The sequence below is a fragment of the Syzygium oleosum genome, unplaced genomic scaffold (assembly GCF_021117445.2).
Source record: "Syzygium oleosum isolate NSW1041296 unplaced genomic scaffold, Sole_v2.1 Sole_v2.05, whole genome shotgun sequence".
Classification (NCBI taxonomy): domain Eukaryota; kingdom Viridiplantae; phylum Streptophyta; class Magnoliopsida; order Myrtales; family Myrtaceae; genus Syzygium; species Syzygium oleosum.
The window spans coordinates 7,607,017-7,631,625 of NW_026607489.1; the positions used below are offsets into that span (position 1 = coordinate 7,607,017).

General features: G+C 39.2%; 3 protein-coding genes across 12 annotated transcripts; 2 read left to right on the forward strand and 1 right to left on the reverse strand.

The window, feature by feature from the left end:
- The first annotated feature begins 1,817 nt into the window (after positions 1-1,817).
- Positions 1,818-5,822, forward strand: LOC115676341 (agamous-like MADS-box protein MADS9). 2 transcript variants are annotated; one of them, XM_030599224.2, is made up of 7 exons: positions 1,818-2,189; positions 2,312-2,378; positions 3,064-3,125; positions 3,219-3,318; positions 3,406-3,435; positions 3,606-3,653; positions 5,588-5,822. In XM_030599224.2, exons 1-7 carry the CDS (start codon positions 2,002-2,004, stop codon positions 5,675-5,677), a joined length of 585 nt encoding a protein of 194 aa, XP_030455084.1. In that variant the 5' UTR covers positions 1,818-2,001; the 3' UTR covers positions 5,678-5,822. The 2 variants fall into 2 exon arrangements, with proteins under 2 accessions (XP_030455084.1, XP_030455085.1); XM_030599225.2 differs by having other exon boundaries at positions 1,825-2,189; positions 5,645-5,822.
- Positions 5,823-7,816: 1,994 nt separating this feature from the next.
- LOC115676340 (agamous-like MADS-box protein MADS9) lies at positions 7,817-11,388 on the forward strand. Its single transcript, XM_030599223.2, has 7 exons — positions 7,817-8,132; positions 8,250-8,316; positions 8,791-8,852; positions 8,966-9,065; positions 9,172-9,201; positions 9,306-9,350; positions 11,007-11,388. Exons 1-7 carry the CDS (start codon positions 7,945-7,947, stop codon positions 11,139-11,141), a joined length of 627 nt encoding a protein of 208 aa, XP_030455083.1. The 5' UTR covers positions 7,817-7,944; the 3' UTR covers positions 11,142-11,388.
- A 1,519-nt stretch (positions 11,389-12,907) lies between these two features.
- On the reverse strand, positions 12,908-16,236 carry LOC115676432 (glutathione S-transferase TCHQD). Of its 9 annotated transcripts, none has more exons than XM_056311603.1 (3): positions 16,028-16,236; positions 14,651-14,933; positions 12,908-13,779 (listed from the first exon to the last, which is right to left on the reverse strand). In XM_056311603.1, the coding sequence occupies exons 2-3, from the start codon at positions 14,857-14,859 to the stop codon at positions 13,185-13,187; spliced, it is 804 nt and encodes a 267-aa protein (XP_056167578.1). In that variant the 5' UTR covers positions 14,860-14,933; positions 16,028-16,236; the 3' UTR covers positions 12,908-13,184. The 9 variants fall into 9 exon arrangements, with proteins under 9 accessions (XP_056167578.1, XP_056167577.1, XP_030455210.1 ...); XM_056311602.1 differs by having other exon boundaries at positions 14,651-14,936; XM_030599350.2 differs by having other exon boundaries at positions 14,651-14,948; positions 16,028-16,235.
- Positions 16,237-24,609: the final 8,373 nt, after the last annotated feature.

Here is a 24,609-nt window from a genome sequence, read left to right on the forward strand (position 1 = left end):
CTGAGAAGAGTGTCGACTGAAATGAATCACTGAAATACCAGTTGCCTCTGACCGTCTTTGTTTTTAGCGGAATAGCACGGCTAGCACTTGATCCGTTTAAAGACACAAACATGGTACGAAACAAAACACGAAATAGGCCCGACCTGACCCGATATATGTACAGTGCGTTTTGACCAAATGTCCTAAATCAATCGTTAGTTCTTTTGTCATTTTAGCTTTTAAAACAAAAGTTGAGATGCTTTTCATGTTTGACACGAATTACAAGCACGAAGATAACACATCAACTCCATAAGTTGGAGAAAAAATCAATACAGGAGTGATATTATTGTACGCCGGAAGGAAGAGTAAGCAAAAGAAACCAAAAGTAATACCAACCGCAAGTCGATGGATGATCATAGTTGGGTTTGAAATCAAGCCTAGAGACGGTTGTTTAGGTGGGCTTACCATAAAAAAAATATTTAAAAGTGTGTTTGTTTGCGCGAAAGAATTTTTCGCATATTAGTTCCGTAACTTTTCACGCATTTGGCTTGCTGAAATTGATCGGTCAACAGAAAATCATTTTGTGCTAAAAGAAAACATGCATGCTTAAAGTTAGGAAATGAATTCCGAACTTGAAAATGAGGAAATATTTTCTCAAAAATATTTTTCTTTATCGTGAAGTTTTGGGAAAACAAATGCACCCCAAACTTTCATTTGAAACTGATTAGGCCCACGAGAACTTGGGCCGGCCCACGGGCAGGTGGATCAAGAATAGGATTTTGGGCCCATGACGTGGTGTAGCCTTTTTTATGGTCAATCATTCCAAAGTCGTAACACAATTGCAGTAAAGTAGAGTTTCTTCTATATTTGTTGTTCATCTTACCTATTCCGTTTTTTCTTTCTATGCTTTTTTAGCTAGATTTGTAATTCTTTTTAGCCTCTTTGAAATGACTTTCGTGATACGTTTTCTTGCCTTTCCATTTTTCTCATTACGTTCAGAATTTGATATCTATTGATATAGACTACTCGAAACTTTTCAAAACATAATAAAGGCAAGTGTGCCGACACGTGGACAATCATTTGGATTTTTTAGCCAAGAAAAGTCATTGGTTTATCATCATTTCTTAACACTACAAACATGGCCTTTCATTTTCGAATTTTTCGAGGACAAAAAAAGAAATTACTTTGAAAGGGCTTGTTTGATGAAAGATTAATGATTTTGAAAATAATAGTCATGCAGCTTAAATAAAATTAATCAACGTAGAACATTTTCATCATCAGCAATAATATATGCATAAATATTCTCATTAATGATGGAAAATAGTTTTTATTATTGATACAAACGATTATTTCTAAAAAAAATATTTTTCACATCGTTAATATCTTGCGTAGCAATAGAGCCCTCAATAAAAATAAGCGTATGTCAACAAAAACTTAGGAAATCATAATACCGATAAATCCTTATAATGAAGGATATGAATTCTCCCGTTACGAGCGCGACTTATATGAATTCTCCACTTGTATCTTTATCGGTCAATCACGGGTGATCCATTATCTATCGTATACGTCAAATCGATGGCTATGATTCACTTAATACCGAAATTAGGATTAAAAAAAAAAAAGAAAGAACGAAGGAAAGAAAATCCCACCAAGGACGGTGAAAGAGTGAGGGAGGGATAGAAACTTAGAAAGGACTGTTGGTCACGAAACATCATCATCCCATCAGATATAAATGGCAGCTTGGCTTGGCTTGTCCCTTTCACAACTCCACAAGCACCTTCCCTTCACTGTACTCTCCAAGAAAGTCCCTCATCTTCCTAGCTCGTAATAGAGGTCTTCTCTCTTCTTACCGCATCTCTCTCTTCTTCAACCCCCCCATATCGCTCTGGTTAAAGAAGAGAGAGGCGCGGTAGAAGAAAGGCAGATCTCTCTGTCTCCGTCTCGCTTCTTCAAACCCTCTTCATCTCTCTCTCTCTTTCTACAAGAAGAGGAAGAAGGAAAGGGGGAAAGTTAGGACTAAGGATGGGGAGAGGGAAGATAGAGATCAAGAGGATAGAGAATGCGAACAACAGGCAAGTGACCTACTCCAAGAGAAGGAATGGGCTCATCAAGAAGGCCAAGGAGATCTCGGTCTTGTGTAATGCTAAGGTGTCTGTGATCATCTTTGGTGGCTCTAAGAAGGTGCATGAATATTGCACCCCTTCCGCAAAGTACGTGATGCTCTCTCTCTCTCTCTCTCTCTCTCTCTCTCTCTCTCTCTCTCTCTCTCTCTCTCTCTCTCTCTCTCTCTCAACTGAGGTATGTAGGTATGAGAGTTCTTGTTTTGTTGCAGGATGACTGATATATTGGATGAGTATCACAGGCAGTGTGGGAAGAGGCTGTGGGATGCCAAGCATGAGGTGCTTTTGTTTCCTTTGTACTTACTTTTCCAAAGCTATGTATGGCTTGTTTCTTCTTTGCCAGATTTGTGTTAAGAAAAAGGAATCTTGAATCTTGTGGGCAGATCTAAAAATAGGCATTTTTCTTCCATCTGCTCTTTTTTCTTGTCAAGCACTATATTTGATTATGCTGAAGAAACAAGACTCTATTTTTTAAAAAAAACCAAATAACATATTTTCTTTTTGTTAAAAGGATGCTAGCAAACATGGATCTACAGTTTCGTGAGAAAATTAAGGGGTGATGTTCGCCCTTCTCTGTCTCTCTTGTGTATATAGGTTTCTATTTTCCTCCTGCAGAAAGAGGACCAAGAAGATATCCCTAGAGGCAAGAACAGATCTTGCAATGAGCCTTTCGTTCCTATGCACTATTAATGTTTAGCAAGCATAACTATAAATTCAATATAATTCATGTGTTCCAAGGTTGGTTCTTTTCTTGTGTGTTTTCTATGTTCGTCTTTGATTCTTGTGTGGATAATAATAGGGGTCAATTCATATTCTTGTTTCTACTTTCTCAGTACGCTGTTCTCTCCTTTGGACTTGTACAAGTCCTTTAACATACTCAGAGTCAACTCTATCTCTGCCATTTTTTTTCTTGATTGGAAACTAACACACTAACGACTAGAGTTTCTTTTTGGCGAACTCTCAGAATCTCAACAGTGAAATTGACAGAATCAAGAAGGAGAACGACAATCTGCAGATCAAGCTCAGGTGGGTCTTTTCTCTTTCCTTTACTTTTCGCTTCTTTCAGTTTCTTTAGCCTTTAGACAATCTCAAAACCAGTCACTCGTGGGCATCTCGCAGGCATCTAAATGGACAAGACATAAACTCCTTGAACCATAAAGAGCTCATTGTTCTAGAGGATGTTCTTGAGAATGGCCTTGATTTCGTCCGAGACCACAAGGCAAAGTCTCTCATCTTTTATATATGGACCACTAAAAAAATTGGTTAAAAAGATGTGTTCTAACTCTCCCCAGCTATTTTGTTTCAGATGGAGTTCATCAACACACACAGGAGGAATGTACGTGCATTTATATATCCAACATGAACTTTTTCTTTTACCAATTGATCATTCTCTCGATTAAGTTTATATCGAGATGCTTGCTCATCCTGATGATGTTTTCACTAAACAATTTTTTTCATTTTACTTCTTCTTCTTTTGGCATTTTGGGTGAACTTCAAATCCACCAGCACAAGATGTTGGAGGAGCAGAACAAGGAGCTCAATTACTATGTGCAGGTAATTTATCAACTTCCTTATTATTTCAGCCCAAAATCACATAGATGGGAGAGGTCTGAGAAAGTATCTTGCTAATATGATACACGCAGAGTCAAGATTACCGATTAGAGTTTAAGAAACGTTATAATACATCAACATATATTGTTAGAATATTTAAATATTAAACAACGCATTTGTTAAGTTCTTAGAACAGTTGACAATAATCCCATAAAATTTAACATGGTATCAAAGCAAGAAGTCTTGAGTTTAAATCTTTTCAAGCCCTTTATTTGCCTTTCTTATTATCTATTAATAGTTGGCAGTGGTCCAACAAAATTTATTTAACATACATACACAGGTTTTTTATTCTTCCCCTTAACATTTAGAGGGATCTATAGAGGTTTGTCTACAAAATTTGTTCCTTGTCAAACTCTAACTATCGGAATATGGGAGTTATATGTTTAAGAACTCAACAAGAACTTATCACATCATTTTCTTAATTTGTGTTTACCTGTTCAGCATTACACTTAACTTTCAATCTATATTATGAACAAATATATTTCTTGCATTTTAGACCATTGATCGTTTTTCCATCATACTCGAGCATAAGGATGGCGACGAGGCGGGAGCGGGGATTGCATCCTCAAACCCTACCCGCCGACAATTGATGAGACTTTGTATGCGCCTTATCTAGCCCATCAGGGCAAGTTTATAGGACCCATCCCCACCCCCGGGAGGCATTCGAGTTTCCACGCCCCACTTGCATATCATCTACTCTTATTTTAAATTTAACCTCTATTCAAAAAATTTATTTAAATTTAGTATTTTACGGTTATTCTAATATTTGAAAAAGTGAGTAGTAAAAAAAAAATAACAAACAAAGACCTTTTTTTTTTTATAAACCACATAATATAAAACACTAACTTAGTATTGTAAGGGCTCGGGGTAAGTGCAGGCAGGGCGAGTCAGGAGTAATGAATGATTGCGGGGCAATTCAGATATTTGTTGGACCGTGCTAAATTGCCTTATTTAGGCCCCTTGTTTAGAGGCTTTTTCTTAAAAAAAATTTATATTTCTTTTATCAGTAAGGTTTCGTCCGGGCTAATTTTGAAGCACTTCGAATATTCCACCTCTTTGGACGATCTAAATGACACACTCGCCCACGTTCGGGATTTTACTTTTGGAAACCACAAGGAGGGGAGCAAATTCTCTTGCCATCTAAGTAAACACCTTGTTTAGAAGCTTTCATTCGAAAAAATTTCATACCCACAATCACTAAAGTATTAGAACTAACATATATTGAGTAAACAAGACAATTATAAGCTTTGTAATAGTGGTCATTGGTTGGTATACAGTACCATGCACTATATGTGAGTATATCTAATTCAGACGTTATAATAAGATAACTTCTTAGTATATAATTGCAAATATCGTTTTTTATAAAAAATGAAGTATGAAAAAAATGGTTTGATTGCTTTTCGAAATGATTCGTGGACCCTCGGTAATAAGGCCAGTCGCGAAGTGAACTATCAATTTCATTCCCCTTAAAAGAAGAGCTCCTACTATATTATATCGAAAAGGTTCTTAATTTTATCTCGCTTATTCTGAATTTTTTCACCGGTGATCAAAGAAAATACTGGATCAACATAATTTTTGTACCCATCAATTTAAGATATAAACTCTTGCTACACACATAACGCAAATAATTTCTTAGTTGGAATTGCGACGAATTAGAATGTAACTTAGCATGCGTGAATTAATCTGGACCTTTCTAAACTGGATATAGTGTAATAATGACTCTATCCAAATGTTTACCACATATGTATGTATAGATGCGTGTCTATGTAGATTGATTATTGATATCTCCTTATAACCTTGAGGTTCGATTCTGCCTAAGATTTTGTTTTATTTTTTTAAATTATGTTTTGTTGTCGCTATTTCTGGGAAATCTACAGCAACTCCAGGACTATAGCAAGTCTCATCATCAAATGCCTTTCACCTTTCGCGTGCAGCCTCTTCAGCTCAATTTACAGGAGAGGATTTAGAGAAGAATGTCGCCAAAATTGCATTTTGGCATGATTAGCCATGGACCTTATCGCTAGATAATCATGTTAATCTGAAGACTCTGCACTTGATTAGCTGTGTATTGTTAAACTGTCACTATGTTACTAGGCCTGGACAGTTGTATCCTCTCTCTCTCTCTCTTCCTTGGATTTACTACTATGGATTTACTTTGTGTGTGTATGAGGATGATGGCCTTTGATTTGACGTGCATGATCGAACAGCTCTTGTCTAGTCCCTTAATGATATTTGAAAGATTTATAATTAGCAGAGCTAATTGGTCAGAAGCGACAATGTAATTCTCTTTTAGATCTGCGTGCACCCTTCGATTTAAACTAGAAAAAGAAAACGAAAAAACATGGAATTGTCTCATAAACATAGAAATGCAAACTAGAATAATGCAATGTAAGTATGCGACAATATAATTGCTAAGGAAAAGGAAAAGAACATCAACACAAACATGCGCAGAACAAACCAAAAGTTATCCCTTAAAAACATTCATCCACATAAAACATACCAAGAACCTGAAAGTTAACTGACAGAAAAAAGTTAGGCAGCTTAGAAGTATTAGGTGGGAGAAGCAGGGTAGGGTGGCTAAGTGATGCATGACATTAAACTTTAGTTTGGTACATGACTCAGACTTAGGGTTTGAGGAGAGGGAGGGAGGGGGAGAGAGAGAGAGAGAGAGAGAGAGAGAGAGAGAGAGAGAGAGAGAGAGAGAGAGAGAGTCCAAAAAGAAAGAGAAGATGAAAAATGATGATAAGATATTTATCAGACCCATAACAGTATTAAAAGTCGATTTTAGGAATTATATATATATAGTCATATTCCTTGCATTTAGTTAAGCCTGAAAAATTAGAGAGCATGCCTTTCTACACTAGTGGAAATCCCAATTTTTTTTTTTGAATAATTGTGATGTTTTGGAGATTTTTGACATCATAGTTGGCGATATTCTTTAAGACATAAGGAGAGACACCTAACGTGTTGATAACGTAATATTCTCCACCACGAAATGCTTACCTCGCATAATTAGTTCAGGCCGTTTTGGAAAATTCAAAGAAGAAGAGAATTACTCCTTTGGCCAAGAGGTTGAAAACATGAGAATTACTCACTGCAATGAATACAATCCTCTTTCACTCATCACCGGGCATGTTAACCCTAATTCATACTCTTATGACCATTTTAATTTGTCTCTCACCTTAAGGCATGTAATGTTTATGCAACATAATCGCTAGCTCTCTTTATTCCAATGTGATAAAGAACTCGATTGTAGTAGACCCGCTACCTTTGTATAGCAATATACTTTAAGGAGTACACACTCCAATTTGATATAAGGTACAGAGTTGTGCTCTAAGATGAGTGTGACATCATTTAATGAGATTCACCATATCTTAACAGGTTCAAAGGGTACCCTACACTATATAGCCTACGAAACTATACGTTTTTACATAGACTAGGCATAAAGGAAAGCTCATCAAAGGGTCTGTATAATGTTTTCCCCCACCTAAGGAGCTGCCAACATAAAGTATTCTTTCTTAACCTCTCCTATCTCTCTTATATTCAATAAGAATCTGCACATTGGTTCTGATTTGATGGTCGATTGAATTTGACATTTGGTTTTTGGTTCCACCCACTCAAACCGAAAGCGAGAAGGCCAAGAGGGGGTGCACACTTTTCTCATCAAGCCGGGTGCCACGTGTCCAGTAAGACGAACTAAATAAGGAGAAAATGCTGGTAAGGAAGCCTACTGTGTATGTTGCGTACGAAGGACACCCAAAGATAGTCCGTGGTTTCGATAAGTTCAAACTTAATATTTGGAAAAAAAGGACATTGTGATGGAGCTGCAGTTAGAACACGAGAACAACCCAACCCATATCCGTCGTTTAATATCAATCGCTCACGTCAGTGCAGGATGTCCGAAAATGACCGATGGTCACACAAGGGTGACATGGAAGAGAAGAACCAATAACCAGAAAGCCCTAATAATGAACAGTAGACTTTAGCATGAAACTTCTACCTTCTCTTCTGTGCCAAGAAAGTCGCAGTTCCCCTTAACCCTAAATGGAATGTTCTCTCTTTACTTCTGTACCACTCCTTTTTTCAGGTTCTCCCTCTCTCTCTCTCTCTCTCTCTCTCTCTCTCTCTCTCTCTCTCAGCTATTCAGCTATTTAGCTTTCATTTCCAAACAAGAGCAGATAAAGAAGATAACCAGAGAGAGAACAAGAGAGAAAGAGAAGGCCCAAAAAGAGAGATGGGGAGAGGGAAGATAGAGATAAAGAGGATAGAGAACTCAAACAACAGGCAGGTGACCTACTCAAAGAGAAGGAATGGGCTGATCAAGAAGGCCAAGGAGATCTCTGTCCTGTGTGATGCTCAAGTGTCTTTAATCATCTTTGGTAGCTCTGGGAAGATGCACGAATACTGCAGCTCTAACACCTCGTATGCATTATTTGTGTTCTTATCCTTTTTTACTTCTTTTTTCTTTTAACAAGATCTACTTTGATTGTTTTGCTGGTTTATGGTTTTTCCTTTTTCACTTTTGTTTTGGGGGTTTAGATTGGTTGATATATTGGACCAGTATCACACACAGTGTGGGAAGAGGCTTTGGGATGCTAAGCATGAGGTTGGTTTGATTTATCTTCAAATTATTGATCTGTCGGTTACCTTGCAACTTTCAAAAGCTAGCTAATTTTATAGTTTCCCAATAAAGGTTCAAAAATGAAAAACTTCTTGTAGGAAATGACACTGTTTTTCAGATAGAAAATTTGCTCAGAAGCAAGAAGAATGAATCTTAATAGCAGATCTGACATTGGGATATCGTCCCCTTCTTTTCTTTTCCCTTAAATTATTATTGTGATTTAGTAACAGATCTGGCACTTAATGGTTATTATGTGCCTTTGTTTTGCATGCAAAACATGCATTCTCAAATCAGAAGCACATTTTCTCTCAAAAAAAATAAAATCAGAAGCACATTAAGCAGTATCTACCTCAGCTTCTTGCATGGGCATAGATGTGGCTCCTTTTCTTGATTATCTTATTTTCCTGAAAGAATCCTAATCAAGCTAGGGTTTTTCCAAAATCATATGAAATCTCTCAGAATCTGAGCAATGAACTGGATAGGATGAAAAAGGAGAACGATAACTTGCAGATTCAGCTCAGGTTCACCTCTCTCTCTCTCTCTCTCTCTCTCTCTCTCTCTCTCTCTCTCTCTCTCTCTCTCTTAAAAATTATTCAATCATGTATGAACATGAATAAAGTTATATTATAAACAGGCACCTGAAAGGAGAAGACATAACATCACTGAACCATAGAGAGCTGATAATCCTAGAAGACAATCTTGAAAATGGGCTCTCGTGTGTCCGAGAGCAGAAGGCAAGTCTTTCAAGAAAAACTTTGATTATGCAAATATATTCACCAAAAACATTGAGTTAATTTACTTCTAACATCTTTTCTGATCAGTCCTCCATTCGTGTTGCAGGACGAGGTTATCATGACGCACAGGAGAAACGTTAGTTCCAATCCAAACTTGTTACTGACTCTTTTCTTGGGGCTAACAATCAAAGAAGGTTTTTTTGCCAACTTTGTTTGATTTTTTTTTAAATTCTGTTTCAGCAAAAGCAGCTGGAGGAGGAGACTAAGGACCTCCATTTCTATGCGGTAATTCCATCAACTTATAATCAACTCGATGATTCATAAGCATATATAGTACACAAGCAAATTCCAAGAAACGAAGAACGAGGATAGAAGAGCGTTCTTATATGATAGCATTGAGGACACCTAACTTGTAGCTCGATTGAAATTAGGTCTTGAATAGAATTGAGTTTGGTGAAAGTAAGATTGCTATCAATTTGGCCAATATATGAGCCTCATTATCGTAATCCCCCAAAGAGTGTTTTTGACTTTGGTGAAGAGTTTCTTATTTATGATTCTTGTGATCCTGCCTACATATGTATGTGTGGAAATAGGTGGTCCAATTCTCCATTTCTGTGTCATCTCTCCTACAAACTAGCTAGAAAAGGATTTCCTTTTTCATTACAGTTCATAGATATAAGGCATCAAACTAGTTTTTTGTCCCTTAGCACGTAACCAGGGATCTTCTCTTGTACAATATTTCTTTCTTATATATTCACAATTTCTATATGAAACATGTTAATAACCATGAATACTAGCCAAAGGCCTAACAAAGGATCGCCAATCAATCACGGTAAACTATGGATTATATTCCATTGAAACTAAATCGAAATTTATGTGACAAGAAGGTAAATGAAACTACTTAAATCAAGAAAATTGGAGAGAGCAAGGTCACAGGGTAAGCTTCATTTATACGGAAATTGTACATATATAATGGTATTAAAAGCTATATTCTGATTATGAACTTGAGAAAGTTTACCTTGTCTCTGAAGTACTATCGAAACACAGATTTTGTTATTGGTTTCAAATATGCGGTGTTCGTCTGAAAGGTTTTGTACTACGATACATTTCTTTAGAATATCGTAATTTCAAATTAGATTCATAACTATGTCATAATAAAGATTAACCCGCCGGTTTCATATTTTAACAAAAACAACTCAGAAAAAAAGGCATTAATTATGCCTTCGAACATCTCATATCTACAGCATTAATGATATCTCTATGGCCAGTTTGCAGGTTTATCAGTCTTATAAAACCAAATTTCAATTTCACCACACCCAGTTCAATTCAATGTTTATATATATTATGTATCCCATGAGGGGTTTTATTCATCTTATGTTCTCGTTCTTTAATTCTATATATCGTTCTTGGTCCAATTCATGCGTGAGGCGGGAGCATTAAAGTTATCATTCAGTACATGTTTTTAGTGTTATAGTGTTAAGTTTCTCCTTGTATACTTGTCTGCCTTCTTCAACTGATGATACAATTTTCAATTGAAATAATACATAACATGCTACACAAGTCATGACTACTGATAGTATAAATAATCAATTCGACGAGACCATTTTATCAGGGATATTATAGAATTCTAGATTGCAGGTAAGTAAGTTCGTTATGACATCCACAGACGCATCATCACAATGAACTACGTCGAGAAATATAAGGTGAACCGGTTTTGCTTTACAAACCTGATCTGCTCGCAAATAAATCATGGACCAGGTGACGATAGTACAAAGGAATGTCTATAATCGATTAATGCCACAACAAAGAGACCTTAGATGCATCTTCCTTATTCATTGAGCTAGAAAATGGAAATAAACCCTTATTATAAGTATAACCGACTTCATTTTACTCTAATCTCTTTCTTTTCGTCTGTTTTTTTTTTATTTTTTTTGCTTTCAGCAACATAAAGACATGATGATGGCCGAAAATGCTAGGGCTGGGAACGACGGATACCATCAAAGAACCAAGGCCGGCTTCGGCTCTCCCGCCTACCGTGTGCAACCGATCCAGCCAAACTTACAACGAAGGTTCTAAAAACTCCTATCTTGAGACAATTGTCGACGTTCCTATGGGCTTGCTGTAGTACCACCGTGCATGGAGTCTCTTATAAAATCTCTATGCGAAACATAATAGCAGATATGGAATAAGATATATGTATGTATTGATGTAATTGAAGTGCCTTGGCTTGAACCGACCGTTCGTGCGCTTGAGTATTGGAACATGTCCTAGTGCTTCAGGTTTGCAGTCCCATGAACACGGATGAATTGTCTAACTTGTCCAACATATACTTCATGCAGTTCATTGCTGTCATAGGTACTATCAGTTTCGTGTAACATGGGATTTTATTGGCATATAGAAGAAGTGAGTCTATATGCGACAATAAATTAGTACGAGACATCGGAACATTGAGTTAATATGCTATTGCAGTCGAACAGCTATACGTACAGAAGGAAACTCTAGCATACCGAAATGATCAGTTAAAAAGTAAACGAGAGTGAAAATTGTTCGTGTTATTGGAAAAAGAACAAGCAATTCTGCACACGGAATTATTTTTTAGCAAAAACTCAGTTACTAAATGATGCGGCTTCACGCATGACAGTTTTTTGTTAGTTACTTAAAGAGTGGGATAACGAGCACAGATCCCATCATTTTAGTAAAAATAAAGAGTTGAGCTCATTTGGCAACCGAAATTTGGTGAAGGAAAATGAAAGGCTGTGAAAATGGTGCTTAAGTGTGTTAAGAGATTTGAATTTGCTAACCGGAATTTGGTGCTGAGTCGGTTGCGGGGCCAACATTAATATACTCAAAATGTTAAAATTAGTAGAAAAAATGCTAGAGTTGCAATGAATAACAAATTATTAGGTAAAACTCGCATGACAGCGCGCCATGCCATGCTACCTTGCACGAGTTTTATTAACTCTCATCCAATGAGTGAGCAAGATCAGATTCTTAAGTTCAATCCAACAATATTTCATGAAGTGTATCAGAGGTTTTACCAGACTAGTGATCGAGGAAGGATAGTGTTTCCTTAAGTCAGGGATCGATGTCGCTGCCGAATTATCAACTTCTGGGACGATATGATGTTTTCAGATTGGGGGACTGGAGTGATTTCAGAAGTACTCTGATGCATCATAGTGTTGGTCCAGTGTGGAAACTGAGGAAAGATGCACAAGATATTCCTGCTTTGTGTCTAGTGTTCTGGGAATCAATTCTACAGCGCTAGCTAGCGAAGTCCCCTGAACACCAGGAACTTGTGCTATTCGTAGTCATCTTGGAGTAAGCTGCAAAATGATATGGAGAACTAGAACAAGGGTCAGACTTGCCGGTTTGAGAAAGAATCGCAGATTTCTCCAAGGAATTGCTGTCGACTGGCCATGTCCATACAGAATGACCTTTTGGACATAGACACGGCTGTTTCTTGCTTCCCAAAATGATGCCGGAGCAGCTGATACAGACTGCTACCTCAAAAGCTTTCAGGAAGTAGAGCCACTTGATAGAGAAACCAGAGGAAGTGCTCTGTCTCTCCAATCCTCGCCTGTTTGTTCGACTGAGCTATTCGCAAGATGTGTAGCTTTTTTACTTATCTGGGGCTCAGATATGGGATTGTTGCAGTTTGCCAGGAGAGTGCTTCAATCAGCTCTTTTTTGCTGATAAATCTTGATATATCAAAACAGTAGCATTACTCTGCCTTATGATATACTAACTTGTACCAGCTTTTACTAAAGATCAGGACACTTAAGATCTAGAATATGAACTGTGCTCTTAGACTGCAAACTCAATGAAGTTTACTACTGGCAATCAAAAAAAGTCGAACCTTTACAATTTCTTATATTCATAACATGCTCGTTTCTACATATATATTTCAACCTCAAAGGGAATTCAGAAGAGAAAGCAGTCCAGCCAATGAAAAATTTCAACTGCCTGCTCTTTCAACACAAAGAAAACGGCCGCTTACAATTATACAGGGAAACAGTACAGAACCTATTTGAAAGGTAAGTTTTGCCAAAAGATTATCCACAACTATAACTTTCCCCACCCCCATTTACAGTTACGAGATCTTCCTACAGCGTCGAGAAGTTAATACTTCTTCAGCGTGCTACTGAGCCGTATGAAGCACCAAGTCTTAGCCAGGGTCTTGTACTTCCTCCAGCCACCAAAGTATCTTCCTATCACTTTTTTGTAGGAAGGCCTTTGCTGAACCCAACTCCAGTATTCTGCCATGTTTGGCCTGCTGTTTATATACTCGTCTTCCAAATTTAAGAGCGCCAAACGAGCTAGCACAGGCATGAACATCACGTCTGCCATGCTAAACTCTTCCCCTGCAATATAAGACGTCTCACTCAACTTGTCCTCGATTTCATTGAGAAGTTTGATTAGATGTTCCTTGCTCCGCCTTACAACATCTGGGTCTCTCAGCTTCTCTTCGTTGTCATACGCCTCTTTTAGCTTGCGGTGGTAGGAACTTGCCAGGTCAGGCGACTCGGCCATCCGAGCAATCAAGACCCTCCTCAAAAACTTGGACACTGCTTGCAGATACTTCTCGGGGACGTGGGATAATGTGAAAAACTTTGGATTCCACTCCTGTATTTTATGCATCCACTGAATGACTTCGTCACTGCTGAAGGCAATGCTATTGCTACCAACAGAGACAACTGCAATTCTCTCTATATACCTGTAAATTTCTAAAGCGTTATAAACTTCCATAAGCTTCTACCAGATAATTTAAAGGAAAATTCGAAACAAAAGGACCATCAATGAGAATGACCCCATTCTTACTCCATGAAAGAATGATAACAGCTGTAAGTTTTTGGAGTGGTTTTTGCTTTTGGCCTCATGCTTTAACTTTAGCTGTTGCAATCCGAATTTCAGTTTATTTTATTTATCCAACACATCAAATCTTCACAAAAGAAAATTCTTGACATTTTCAGAGATCAAAGTGATATTTTGTTCCTTACCAAAAAAAAAAAAAAGTGATATTTTGTTTTGCAGAAAAGCAAAAGGATGGCAAAAAGTGCTTATTTAAAGCCCCAGAGAAAACAAAAACGCCAGCTATTACAGGATCCACAGTGAGAAACCTACAGCTATCAATTGCCAAAATTGTCAAGCAATAACCGTGGTTCTTTTGCTTATCAGTACGGCATTTAGAATGCTTCCATCAGAAGAGAAAATTCTACAGACGTTGCTCATGTAAAGATGTAATAGGAGCCATAAGACATACACGAGAACTTGGCCAAAAGGAGAGAATGAAGAGACAGACAGACAGAAACAAAGAAACAAAGAAAGAAGACTCCGAGTTAATAGATCTGCAAAGAATATGGTACACGACAGAGCACAATACCATCCTGTCAACGGACACATTCATTAACCCAGAAACCCAGAAATACTTTTATCTGGCATACTTAGCTAGAGAAGATTCCAAGTTCCGCATGGGATATTTTTCATCATCATATGCCAAAACAGTTGAAAATCGCATCAAACAAACATTTGTCATTACCATTTCAAGAAAAAGAACAAGTCTGTAGTAAGTATAGGATGAGACTTACTGAATGATTTCAATAGTATCAATGATGACATGCGAACCATTCTGGAAAACAGGGAGTTTTGCAGTCGGGTTCCTTCTGAAGAACGAAGGCCTCAAATTTTTGCCTGTTACCGGATTCACATGGAAGGATGTGTAATCAATGCCTTTCTCTTCCAAAGCCAGCCTTACCTTTTGGCTGTCCATTGAATATGGGTGATGATACAGCTGCATGATTCTAATAGCATTCGCCTTTCCTTTTATTGACTTCAATTATGAAGCACAAGTTTCACACGAAATCAAGAGGTCTGCTGCAAGTCAAACTGAAACAATTACATAACCAAAGAGTTAAGGTTTGATTAGCAGTTAGCACAATTCAAAGGTACAACTTTTCTACCGATGCTAACACACATCACCAGTTAGAGATCGCAAGTTTGACAACCACAACCCGCCCCCCCCCCCCCCCCCACCCCTTCTCGATGAGACTCTAGGATTTTGCAAATCTAACAGGTCCGTTCTATACTGTAATGGAACATGGTCAAAATCAAAAGAGAAACCAGAGGCTTTGGAAAAACTTCCCGACATCCACAACGAATGAATACACAAGCGTTGAAGAACATTTATTGACATAGCTAATTTGAGTGAAAGAAGAATCCCTAGCATCTCTTAGTCTGTGTCAGCAATTACCTCCCAAGGTAAATAAACGAGACCGCAGTTCAGACAAACGTCAACAGTTAACCCATTCAACAATCCTACTTTCAGCGGCCAATCTCCAAAATAGTCAGGTTAGGCCTCACACAATGTCCGGCTCCACAAAACCCGAAAAAAACAACTAAACTGGGACACCATCTTAAATCAAAGCTCCAAATGAAAAGATGCATTTTCCAGCGGGAAAGCATTTAAATTTTGCAGCTCGAATTCACAATTTTAAACAGTAAGATTAGAATAGAGGAAGTATTCCAATTCAGGTAATAAATACACAGAATGAACTCACATCAACTCGCGTCGTGCTCAGAACACTATCGACGGTTCAAGAAAGGGGCAAAAAAGATCCTAGCACTTCTAATTCGGCCATCAATTCAACAGCGACTTTCAATGAAGAACTTCATAAGGCGATCAAGAACTGTCTAACCCATGGTGAAAGAGCTTCTACTGACCGGATGACATGCAGAATCAGAAACTGCCACGCCCACGGCCCAATACTCCCAAACGCAACTCAAGACACGCTAAAGTCAACGCGACCAAGCACAATCAAAGCTCATAACAAGAGCTCACAGCAAACCAAACTGACCAGGAAATCAAACGAAACGGGAACAGCACACGGCATGATAAAAGAACCAAAAGAAGAAGGACGGCAACTGTTAAGCACGATCGAGAAAGATGGGATTGGATGGAACCTTACCCAGAAAAGGCCGAAACTTCCAGAGACAACTTAAACTGTAAAGGTCAGGTCTTTTCTGGGATTTGTGTCGTGGGTGGCACGAGAGAGAGAGAGAGAGAGAGAGAATCTAACGCCAAAAACGAACGCCAAAAACGAGCGCCAAACAACTGTAAGTAACGTGCCAGACACTTTCCGAGGAAAGTGCAAGAACCGATGGAAAAGAAACTTCTCATTAGCAACTGTTACTCGCTCGTTGGGTTTTGTTGTCTGTTTGGATCATTATTGACCCATCAATCTCAAATCCAAAGATTAAATGCAATTTGAAAGATGTGAAGTTTGAGCGAAGTTTGCATCTTTTGACTATAAAAGAGCATTCGAAATTACAGCAATTTTTGTTTGGTAGATTAACGCGTGTCATAAAAGCACTTCTAAATAAAATTCCGCAAAAAAGCACATCTCAACCGTTCTTGTAAACTTTTATAGCTTGTTTGTGTCATGGTACTCTGTATGTCGATTATACAGCAAATCGTTCGTCACTTACTAGCAAGAACGGTTCCTTGAGGACTCATGGATATAATTTTCACCTTAAGTGAATATATCGCATTTAAGCAAACGCATCATCAAATGTTGATCTTAATTACCGAATGCGACAATTTTAATGCATTTATAATTGACGCACCACAGTCGTTTTCAATTCAATTTTCTGGCATAGCACTAATGTGCCTACTTGCACAGCAATTTAGGGCACTTCGATGGGCATGCTAGTTTAGTTGGAACAGGGTTAGGAAGGTGATGGCTTACCAAACCCTTGCCGAGTGAAGACAAAGGGGCGGCTCACAAGGTCCTCGCCAATGTAATGGCCAGACGGCATCGATTGCACAAGCAGAAGGCAGTCAAACTCAAACCAAACACGAAAAATGGGATTGATAGTTGTAATTAATCTTCAGGTAATTTGAAATACTTCGCGAAAAATCCTAAAACGCACATGCGAAACGGTCATAACTTGATTCCAATATCATATCAAAAAGTCTAACCCAAAAGTTTAAGATGACTACATGTATAAAACTTTTTTAAGTCCACATAAATCTATTTCAAATGTGCTCGAACGCCCTTCTCTTTGAGATGGTATAGAAAGTAATTTTATGCATGGGATGCACCATTAACATTGTAGAGAACCAGATCAAGTCGTGACGTGTGAGGAAGGAAAACCCACTTTTGTATTTGTATTTTGAGAAAGTTTCGGAGTTTAAGTATCTCGTTATATCACCCTCGAATGACATATTACACAACATGGGCATGAGATTCCTTGTCATTCACCATTGTTCTAGCTCATGGCTAAAGCTTCTTGCACAAAAGCCCCATGGCGATGCTTTGTTATATGCCCCGGAATTCACGAACCAATTGAATATGTGCGTTTGAGCTACGCTTGACTTTCATCGCCGGCTTCTCTTTAGCTTTTTTATTTTTGTCTCCTAATTTCCTGTGTCCAAATCCTTAATTAGAAGGCAAAAGCTCTCCCAAAAGAACACTAATCGATGCAAAACCCACATTTGCAATTCCAAAAATGCCTTGTTAGAAGAGATATTAAGTCCTAATAATGCATTGGCACAATTTGCACTTTCCAAATAACAATATATATTCCAAAAAAAAGGACCAACTTCACTAGATTAATGGCGCAAAAAGCAATCGCGCACGGGCATAGCGCGTTGGTGTGGACCGATATGTGTAATTACAAATGCCTTATTAGAAGAGAGAGGAGATAATTAAGTCCTAATAATGCGTTCCTTTCTTAGGGTTTCCATTGACGACCTGGGCCAGCTATAGAAGGAAAGGGCAATTATGGGCCGTATCCATGAAATCCTTTGAAGGCCTTATGGATTTTGACTGGCAAAGTAATATATGAAAGACATGGATGGAGGCTAACAAAGGCTTTCTTTCTTCTTCGTTTTTTCCGGGGCATCCGGGTTAACAGAGGTTTGAAAAGTCGGTTTTCAATAGAGCCTGTAACGTATTAAGATATGAATGACCAATATTTCCAAGACATTTCGTTCTCTGCCGTAGACATGGCCACGGGCCGGTTTAGGCCCGGGTCAAACCCGGGACCGGCCAGTTGACCGGGCCCGCGGTTCGGAACTGGAACCGGCGGTTCCGGGCCCGGTTCCAAAAAAAAAAACTGCAGATAAGTGGAGAAACTCTTTTTTTCCTTAAATTTGATTACAATGTACATTTTGATTACATTTTATATTGAATAATTCATTATTTCATAATTTGATAACTCATTATTTTTTTATTTCATAATTTATTTTTTTAATTTTTACCGGCCGGTTCCGAACCGGAACCAGCCCAGAACCGCCGGTTCCGGTTCATACATGGCCACGAACCAGAACCGCCGGTTCCGAACCGTGGCCATGTCTACTCTGCTGCAACTTTTCAGGTGAAACGAGAGAGAGAGAGAGAGAGGAAAAACATGGAGTAGTTACTCAATCAATCGTACGGATGTCAATTCAGTCCTAAACTTTTCAATTTTGCCAATGTAATCCTAAACCTTATGTGTGAGACTCCAAGTTAATATTTCCGGTCAATTGCCGCCGAAAATCGCTGTCTCGCATAGGATGGCTTGTGAATCGCCGCGTCAGTAATTTCCATCGAAAATGGACAGGGATAATTATGTTGGAGTTTCACGCAAAGGTTTAGAATTGTATTGGCAAAATTGAAAAATTTAGGATTGAATCGGTACCTGTATTTGGAAAGACAGCAAAAAGGAGCTAAAAGTGTCTGCTGCAATTGCCGCTTTTAATGCAGCAAAACTCAGTTCAAAAAACAGTATCTATAATTCACGGGCAGAGGGAAAGCGGTGCACCGATATGTGTTGTCCATGGATTTAATGTTGGTTTTTTAAAAACGTGACCCGTAACTGTCCAATTAATGATCACATCTCGCAAGGTCCTTCACAACCACCTTTTTCCATGGGCAAACAAAATATATTAAAAATTTCAAAAAAAAGAATGGATAAGCTCGTCATATCCACTCCACTCCAATTTGTTTATGTTTTCATTTCTTATGCACGGTGAATGATTCTCTCTCGTCTTTCGAACTACTTGGGCGGCGGAAATCGATCGATATGAATTTCGAAATATAGAGGGAAAACGGCAATTGTTCAGAGACGTGTGCACCAAGTTCTTGTCGATAGATGTAATAAATGCAAACGATGCTGGGTTACAATGACCAATGGGGCACGCAATTCCGCACGATTTACCCTTGAGATAAGGATTAAGGAAGCTTCCAGCTCTTGCCCGACCGCTGGAGTTTCTCACTTGCCAGCGCCATCCAAGAGTATCGTAAAAATTTTCAAGAAAAAGTATTCTAAAACTTGTATAGATTCAGAATAATACTATGTGTCGATGTTTTCACATCTTATGATATTTCGAGCCGACTAGACTCTAACGCTAAATATCGCTTAAAAGTAATGTCCCTACGGTTGAAATGCAAAACTATAAATGAGAACCGGCTCGGAATTCGTTATCATAGGCTACACTTTATATACACGTTCAGTTTCTAAGTAAGTTTATTGTTTCGTAAGGGTTTCGCTTGTTTGAGCATGCATCTAAAGTGGGGGACACGATTAACATGTCATTGATTGATAATACTCACGGCGTGCTTTATCACTGCGCGATTGATCCGTGTGCCCATTAGGACCATCCAGACAGATGAAAACGAAAAAGGCGCTCGGCATTACTCTTGAAAAGCGGCAACCCAACCAGGCCAAATCGTGAGGACGATAAGAGTAATAAATTCAAGAGCTAATCCAAGATAAAAAAACGGGGAAAAGGGCCCTTCGAGATGAGATTGAAACAAGATCCAATGTTTTGACACCATCAATAGAACCTTAGGATGAGACTCCTTTTGTCCATACTTTTGTCCAGTCCCTACAACACCTGAGAGATATAATGACAGCTTTATCATCACGCGATTGATTACTATCTATGCATATGTTCATGGTGGTGGTAGTTCTTCTTCACCAAATTATTGAAAACCCTGGATTTAGGACTTGACTTTTTCGGAAGAGAGGTCAAAGTCAGGTTCCATCTTGAGGGAATGATTAGCAGCAAATGATTAATTACGGCAGAGAAAGGAGAAACCACCCTCAAACTAACTCGGATGGAGAAATGCCTTGCGAATGAAAACAAGCCCACCAACTGACAATTCACGTTTCCCTTTCTGTCAGTTAATTTAATACAGGATCATCATGTTCTCTTTCTTTCAGATTTGTTGGGTTAAGTGACACAAAAAGCGAGGAAATTAGGCGGGAAACATGGGATTTTGGTTCGCCATTGCAGCAGCTGCTGCTGCAGTTGTTATCTTTTCTGGTTAACGTGTCGTTTTTGGTCTCCCGCAATGCAGCGTTTTTGACGCCCGGTATTGGTCAGAGGGTTCATACACCAGCAGCATAGATCATCATCATTGCTCTTGCTGGCTGGTAACGCTGGCTGCTCAGCTAAACCATCTGGTTACTTACAGTTGTTTATATGTAGATTAAAGGTGCATGCTGCTTTGCAACTTGGTGATTTCTTTCCTTCAGAAAGGCGCACAACGTTGCCCTCCTGAACGGCATATTTCCTCTGGTGTTTCCTCGTGGGGTCTCTGTACTGTGCAAAACTTGACAAAATTTATACTCGGGATCTTAGTAATGAGTAGATCAAGGCCACACCTATCCAAAAGAATATTTTATTGAGTATACACCAAGTTGGTTAACAACATCAGTACATTGAGTGACATGGCACTTCTACTGGGGCATTAAAATACCACCTTGTTTATAAGTGCTCGGCAATCATAATCTTTATAGGTTTATCTAGATCGCAACATTGCATATAAAACCACCGCCTCAGGCCATACGGCTTCCCCCCCCACGAGCGAGAGTCAATCCCAGCTACGCACAGTGATTCTTAAGTCGCGATCGCTGCAGGCACAGCACACTGCCAAAGTGGTTCCGGTTACCAAAAAAAAAAAAACATTGCATATAAAAGTTACGATTACTTATGTAGGAGGACGTTCAATTTGGATCGTACAAAATCGATTTGTCATATTCTCTTTAAAGCAGGGCAGAGAAAGGCACCGGCGAAGCTTGGAGAGGACACGAAAGCCACTTTCCTCCCTCCCTCCTCCACTGTCCTGTTCCTTTCGTTGGCGATAACTGTCCATGACGACGGCGATGCCTCATCGCTTCGTCTGACGACGAAAGGGTTAAAAGAACGCCATAAAAACGGATGGCTTGATGAATCTCGAGTCTTGAGAGGAGATGGGGGGGGGTGTACTCTCCTCTGCTTTTGAAGCTCATGGTGGGTGGGACTCTCCATCATGTAGTGACCACCCCCCGGCTTTATGAGAGCACGCGTCGTGGTTTGGTCTGGACCGGCCTAGTCAATCGGATCAGTCCGGATCGAGTACTTTCCCGTGGCGGGATTGGGCCACATTTCTTGCTTTCTATGCCAGTGGGATTCGCAGTTTGAGGCGGGAAGATCTTTAAATATCTTTTTTTTTTCTTAGGGTGAATACCACGAAAAGCTCTAAACTAATATGCATGTGACAAATTTACATCGGACTAATTTTTTAACCACTGGAAACTCTAGACTGGTACATCTGTAACAAATTTACCCTTCGTTAAATTCCGTTAAATTTTACCGTCAAATTTCTGAGTTTAATGATACGTGGCGGTTGACGAGTGTACCGATCTGGGGTTTTATCCCTCCGTTTGTCACAGCTTTACCAATTTTGTGATTTTTCGTAGTATCAATTCAATTTAACGGAAGATAAATTTGCCACAAGTGTACCGGTTTGGAGGTTTTTGGTGATCAAAATATTAATTTGGGATAAATTTATTACAAGTGTACCGGTTTGGGATTTTTCGTAGTATTAACCCTTTTTTCTTATGGTAGATACACTCTAACCGGAATCCGATCAGTTTTTTTAAAAGAGACGCGTGATCTAATGCGGTGTCATTAATTTCCACACGGCCGTGATAAAAAAAAATTTCGTCGAAACATCGGTGAAATCCCAATAAAAGTCCATCGGTTTTATTATAAAAAAAAAAAAAAAGAAGTTTAACGGTCGGTTCATTGAAATAAAGACCTTCTTGATCTGATTTTACTAGTTATTTTAAGGTCATGGCACCACAAGTACTCGACCTCTTGTCTGCTTTGCAACCAAGCATCCATACTTTCTATGTTCACAAACTGTCGAAATTCGAGTCGATGCGAGGCCTTTCACGTGGGATTAATTAGTGGCCGTGCCTCGCTTATTCAACAAAAGTTAAATCCTAATTACCGACGCGACTTGTTTTACACGATATAAGTATGAGTTATTGTCGTTTCAGAAAACCGTCAAAATCAGTCGCCTATCTTTCCTCGATCTAGAAGAGGACGATGTAGACCTCCACCTCTACTGTTTGTTCCCTAGACTCTCACGAAAAGCATCACGATCCATATTATTTTTGGGGCCAGAAAGATGGAACACATGAATGCTTTCGGTTCGCTCGTTGATTGATTGCATCCGTCGTTTTTCGGCTGTGCCCTCGTTTTGGAAGTGGGACGTGGCGAGCCCCATCGGCACGTGAAAGGAGCCATATATATAGTTGGATCCACCGACAGCAAAACTAGTGCGAGCACGTGAATTATTAATTGCGGGATTACGGAAATAAATGATTATAGTAATCCATCCTAAATCTATTGTGCGATGGGGATTGAGTTGTAAACTTTTTAGTTATGCCAATTTAATCCTAAACTTTTGCGTGTAACTCCAATGTGATCATTCCGGTCAATTTTTGCTGAAAATTGTTAACGTGACGGTTGAGTCATCGCCGGCTATCCTACGTACAACACCGCCATGTCGGCGATTTTAGGCTAAAATTGACTGGAATGACTATGTTGAAATTTCATGCAAAGGTTTAGGACTGAATTGACAGAGCTGAAAAGTTTATAACTGAATTGGCATTCGCATAATAGATTTAACAATTGTAGCATTTTCGCTTAATTAAATGTAGTCGGGAATCGGCTAGTATCGAGGGTACACACTTCACACCGCTAACTTTAATAAGATGTGGTAGCTGGTAGGTCCAAATGACCCATTTGTGTGGAACCTCTCACATGCAGTGCAAGGACTTTCTTTATGGAAATTGTTGCCTTGCTGGTACTGCAACCATGTGATGAGATGGGCAGCTACAATTCCTTTCAATGATTTTCTACACCTTATATGAATAATATCGTACCTCCTTCAATTTCACTTCTCTTCACTACAAATTTGTACATATCGGTTGTCAAATCCGATTTTCTCATGGCCAAAAACATGTGACTCGTCCTATTGAGTACTCTCGGTAATAATTCTTCATGTGAAAGGAGATCGTCAGAGGTGGTTTGATGCTTCCTGAGAAGATCGAGAGAAAAGAGTTATTGACGAAGTTGTGTTTTTAGTTGGGATTATATATGGTTTCTCGATGATTTTTGCACTATCATCGGTAGCCGAAAGTATTTCCTCCATTTTGTTAACGTTGGTATCGGTAAATTTGATACTGCTCAGTAGTTGGCGACTTCTCATTCTAATAATAGCTTAATTCGCACGATTCAAAAAGTGTCGTGATCTAGCGAGATGAATCAAAGTGATTTATGGTGAAAAAGTAAAAATGTTTTCCCATGAGGAAATTAGTCCCAAAATTGTCCTCGGAAGTTGAAAATTGTAAGCCCTTTTCGCATTAGTTAATGGATAAATTCAATTACGATTTATCAATTCATAACATTTATAAGTAGTTCTTTTCCTTTTTTCGCTGGGTAAGATCTATAGATGTGTTCTCTCCCACTCGGAGGAAGACTCCTTTCTCGGTTGACGCAGAAAGCCGCACGGCCGTCAACTTGGCGCACACGTGTGCGCGGACCAATGGAACCAGAGGGAGCCGCCAGCTGGACCGGCGGACCGAGGGGGAGGCCCTCGCATGCAGGGGAGCCACGTGTTGGGCGGACAATCATGTGACGGTCGTGATTCCGCGAGCCACCTCGGGATGAGGAGGAGGAGATCGAGATCGCAGGTGCAGGGGCGCGGCGGTCAGTTAAGCGAATCACGAGCGGGAAAACTTTGGATCGCCCCCTGTCGCCGTCGCCGTCGCCGTCGTGTTGTTACCTTCTTCGCCGACCAAATGCACGCGGGCGCTTCTCTTCGCCCATCATCGTCGGCTTATCCCGAAGTAAAGCTTCGCCCTCTGCGCTTTCTTCGATTTTCCCAGATCTGTTCTTTCTTGCTGGAGAAAGTAGGTATGGTGACCCGTGCAACTTATACGAGTAGGTTCTACACACTTCATAGTATCACAAACGCGCGCACATATATATATTGAAGTTAGGTGTAATAACACCATGCAAGTCATCAGCAACCCAAAGAAAAATATCCATGAAAATTCTCATGAAACGTATAAAATATCCGTGAAAATTCTCATGAAACGTATAAGAAAAGAAGCGAGTCGAAATCTGAGTACGTGGCCAAACATGAGATTATTTGAACTTGGTAGTTTGGAGAACAGGACTTATATCGTGCACCTCCAATCATACATACACGTTCGTACTTAA

What these genes read in the sequence shown, in the direction of transcription:
- LOC115676340 (XM_030599223.2), top strand. Translation starts at nt 7,945, where the DNA reads ATGGGGAGAGGGAAGATAGAGATAAAGAGGATAGAGAACTCAAACAAC. An exon ending in TACTGCAGCTCTAACACCTC is followed by an intron (nt 8,133 to 8,249) that starts GTATGCATTATT and finishes TTGGGGGTTTAG; the next exon opens with ATTGGTTGATATATTGGACC. An exon ending in CGTGTGTCCGAGAGCAGAAG is followed by an intron (nt 9,066 to 9,171) that starts GCAAGTCTTTCA and finishes TTCGTGTTGCAG; the next exon opens with GACGAGGTTATCATGACGCA.
- LOC115676341 (XM_030599224.2), top strand. Translation starts at nt 2,002, where the DNA reads ATGGGGAGAGGGAAGATAGAGATCAAGAGGATAGAGAATGCGAACAAC. An exon ending in TATTGCACCCCTTCCGCAAA is followed by an intron (nt 2,190 to 2,311) that starts GTACGTGATGCT and finishes GTTTTGTTGCAG; the next exon opens with GATGACTGATATATTGGATG. An exon ending in AGCTCAATTACTATGTGCAG is followed by an intron (nt 3,654 to 5,587) that starts GTAATTTATCAA and finishes GGAAATCTACAG; the next exon opens with CAACTCCAGGACTATAGCAA.
- LOC115676432 (XM_056311603.1), bottom strand. Translation starts at nt 14,859, where the DNA reads ATGCAGCTGTATCATCACCCATATTCAATGGACAGCCAAAAGGTAAGG. An exon ending in GATACTATTGAAATCATTCA is followed by an intron (nt 13,780 to 14,650) that starts GTAAGTCTCATC and finishes AGAAATTTACAG; the next exon opens with GTATATAGAGAGAATTGCAG.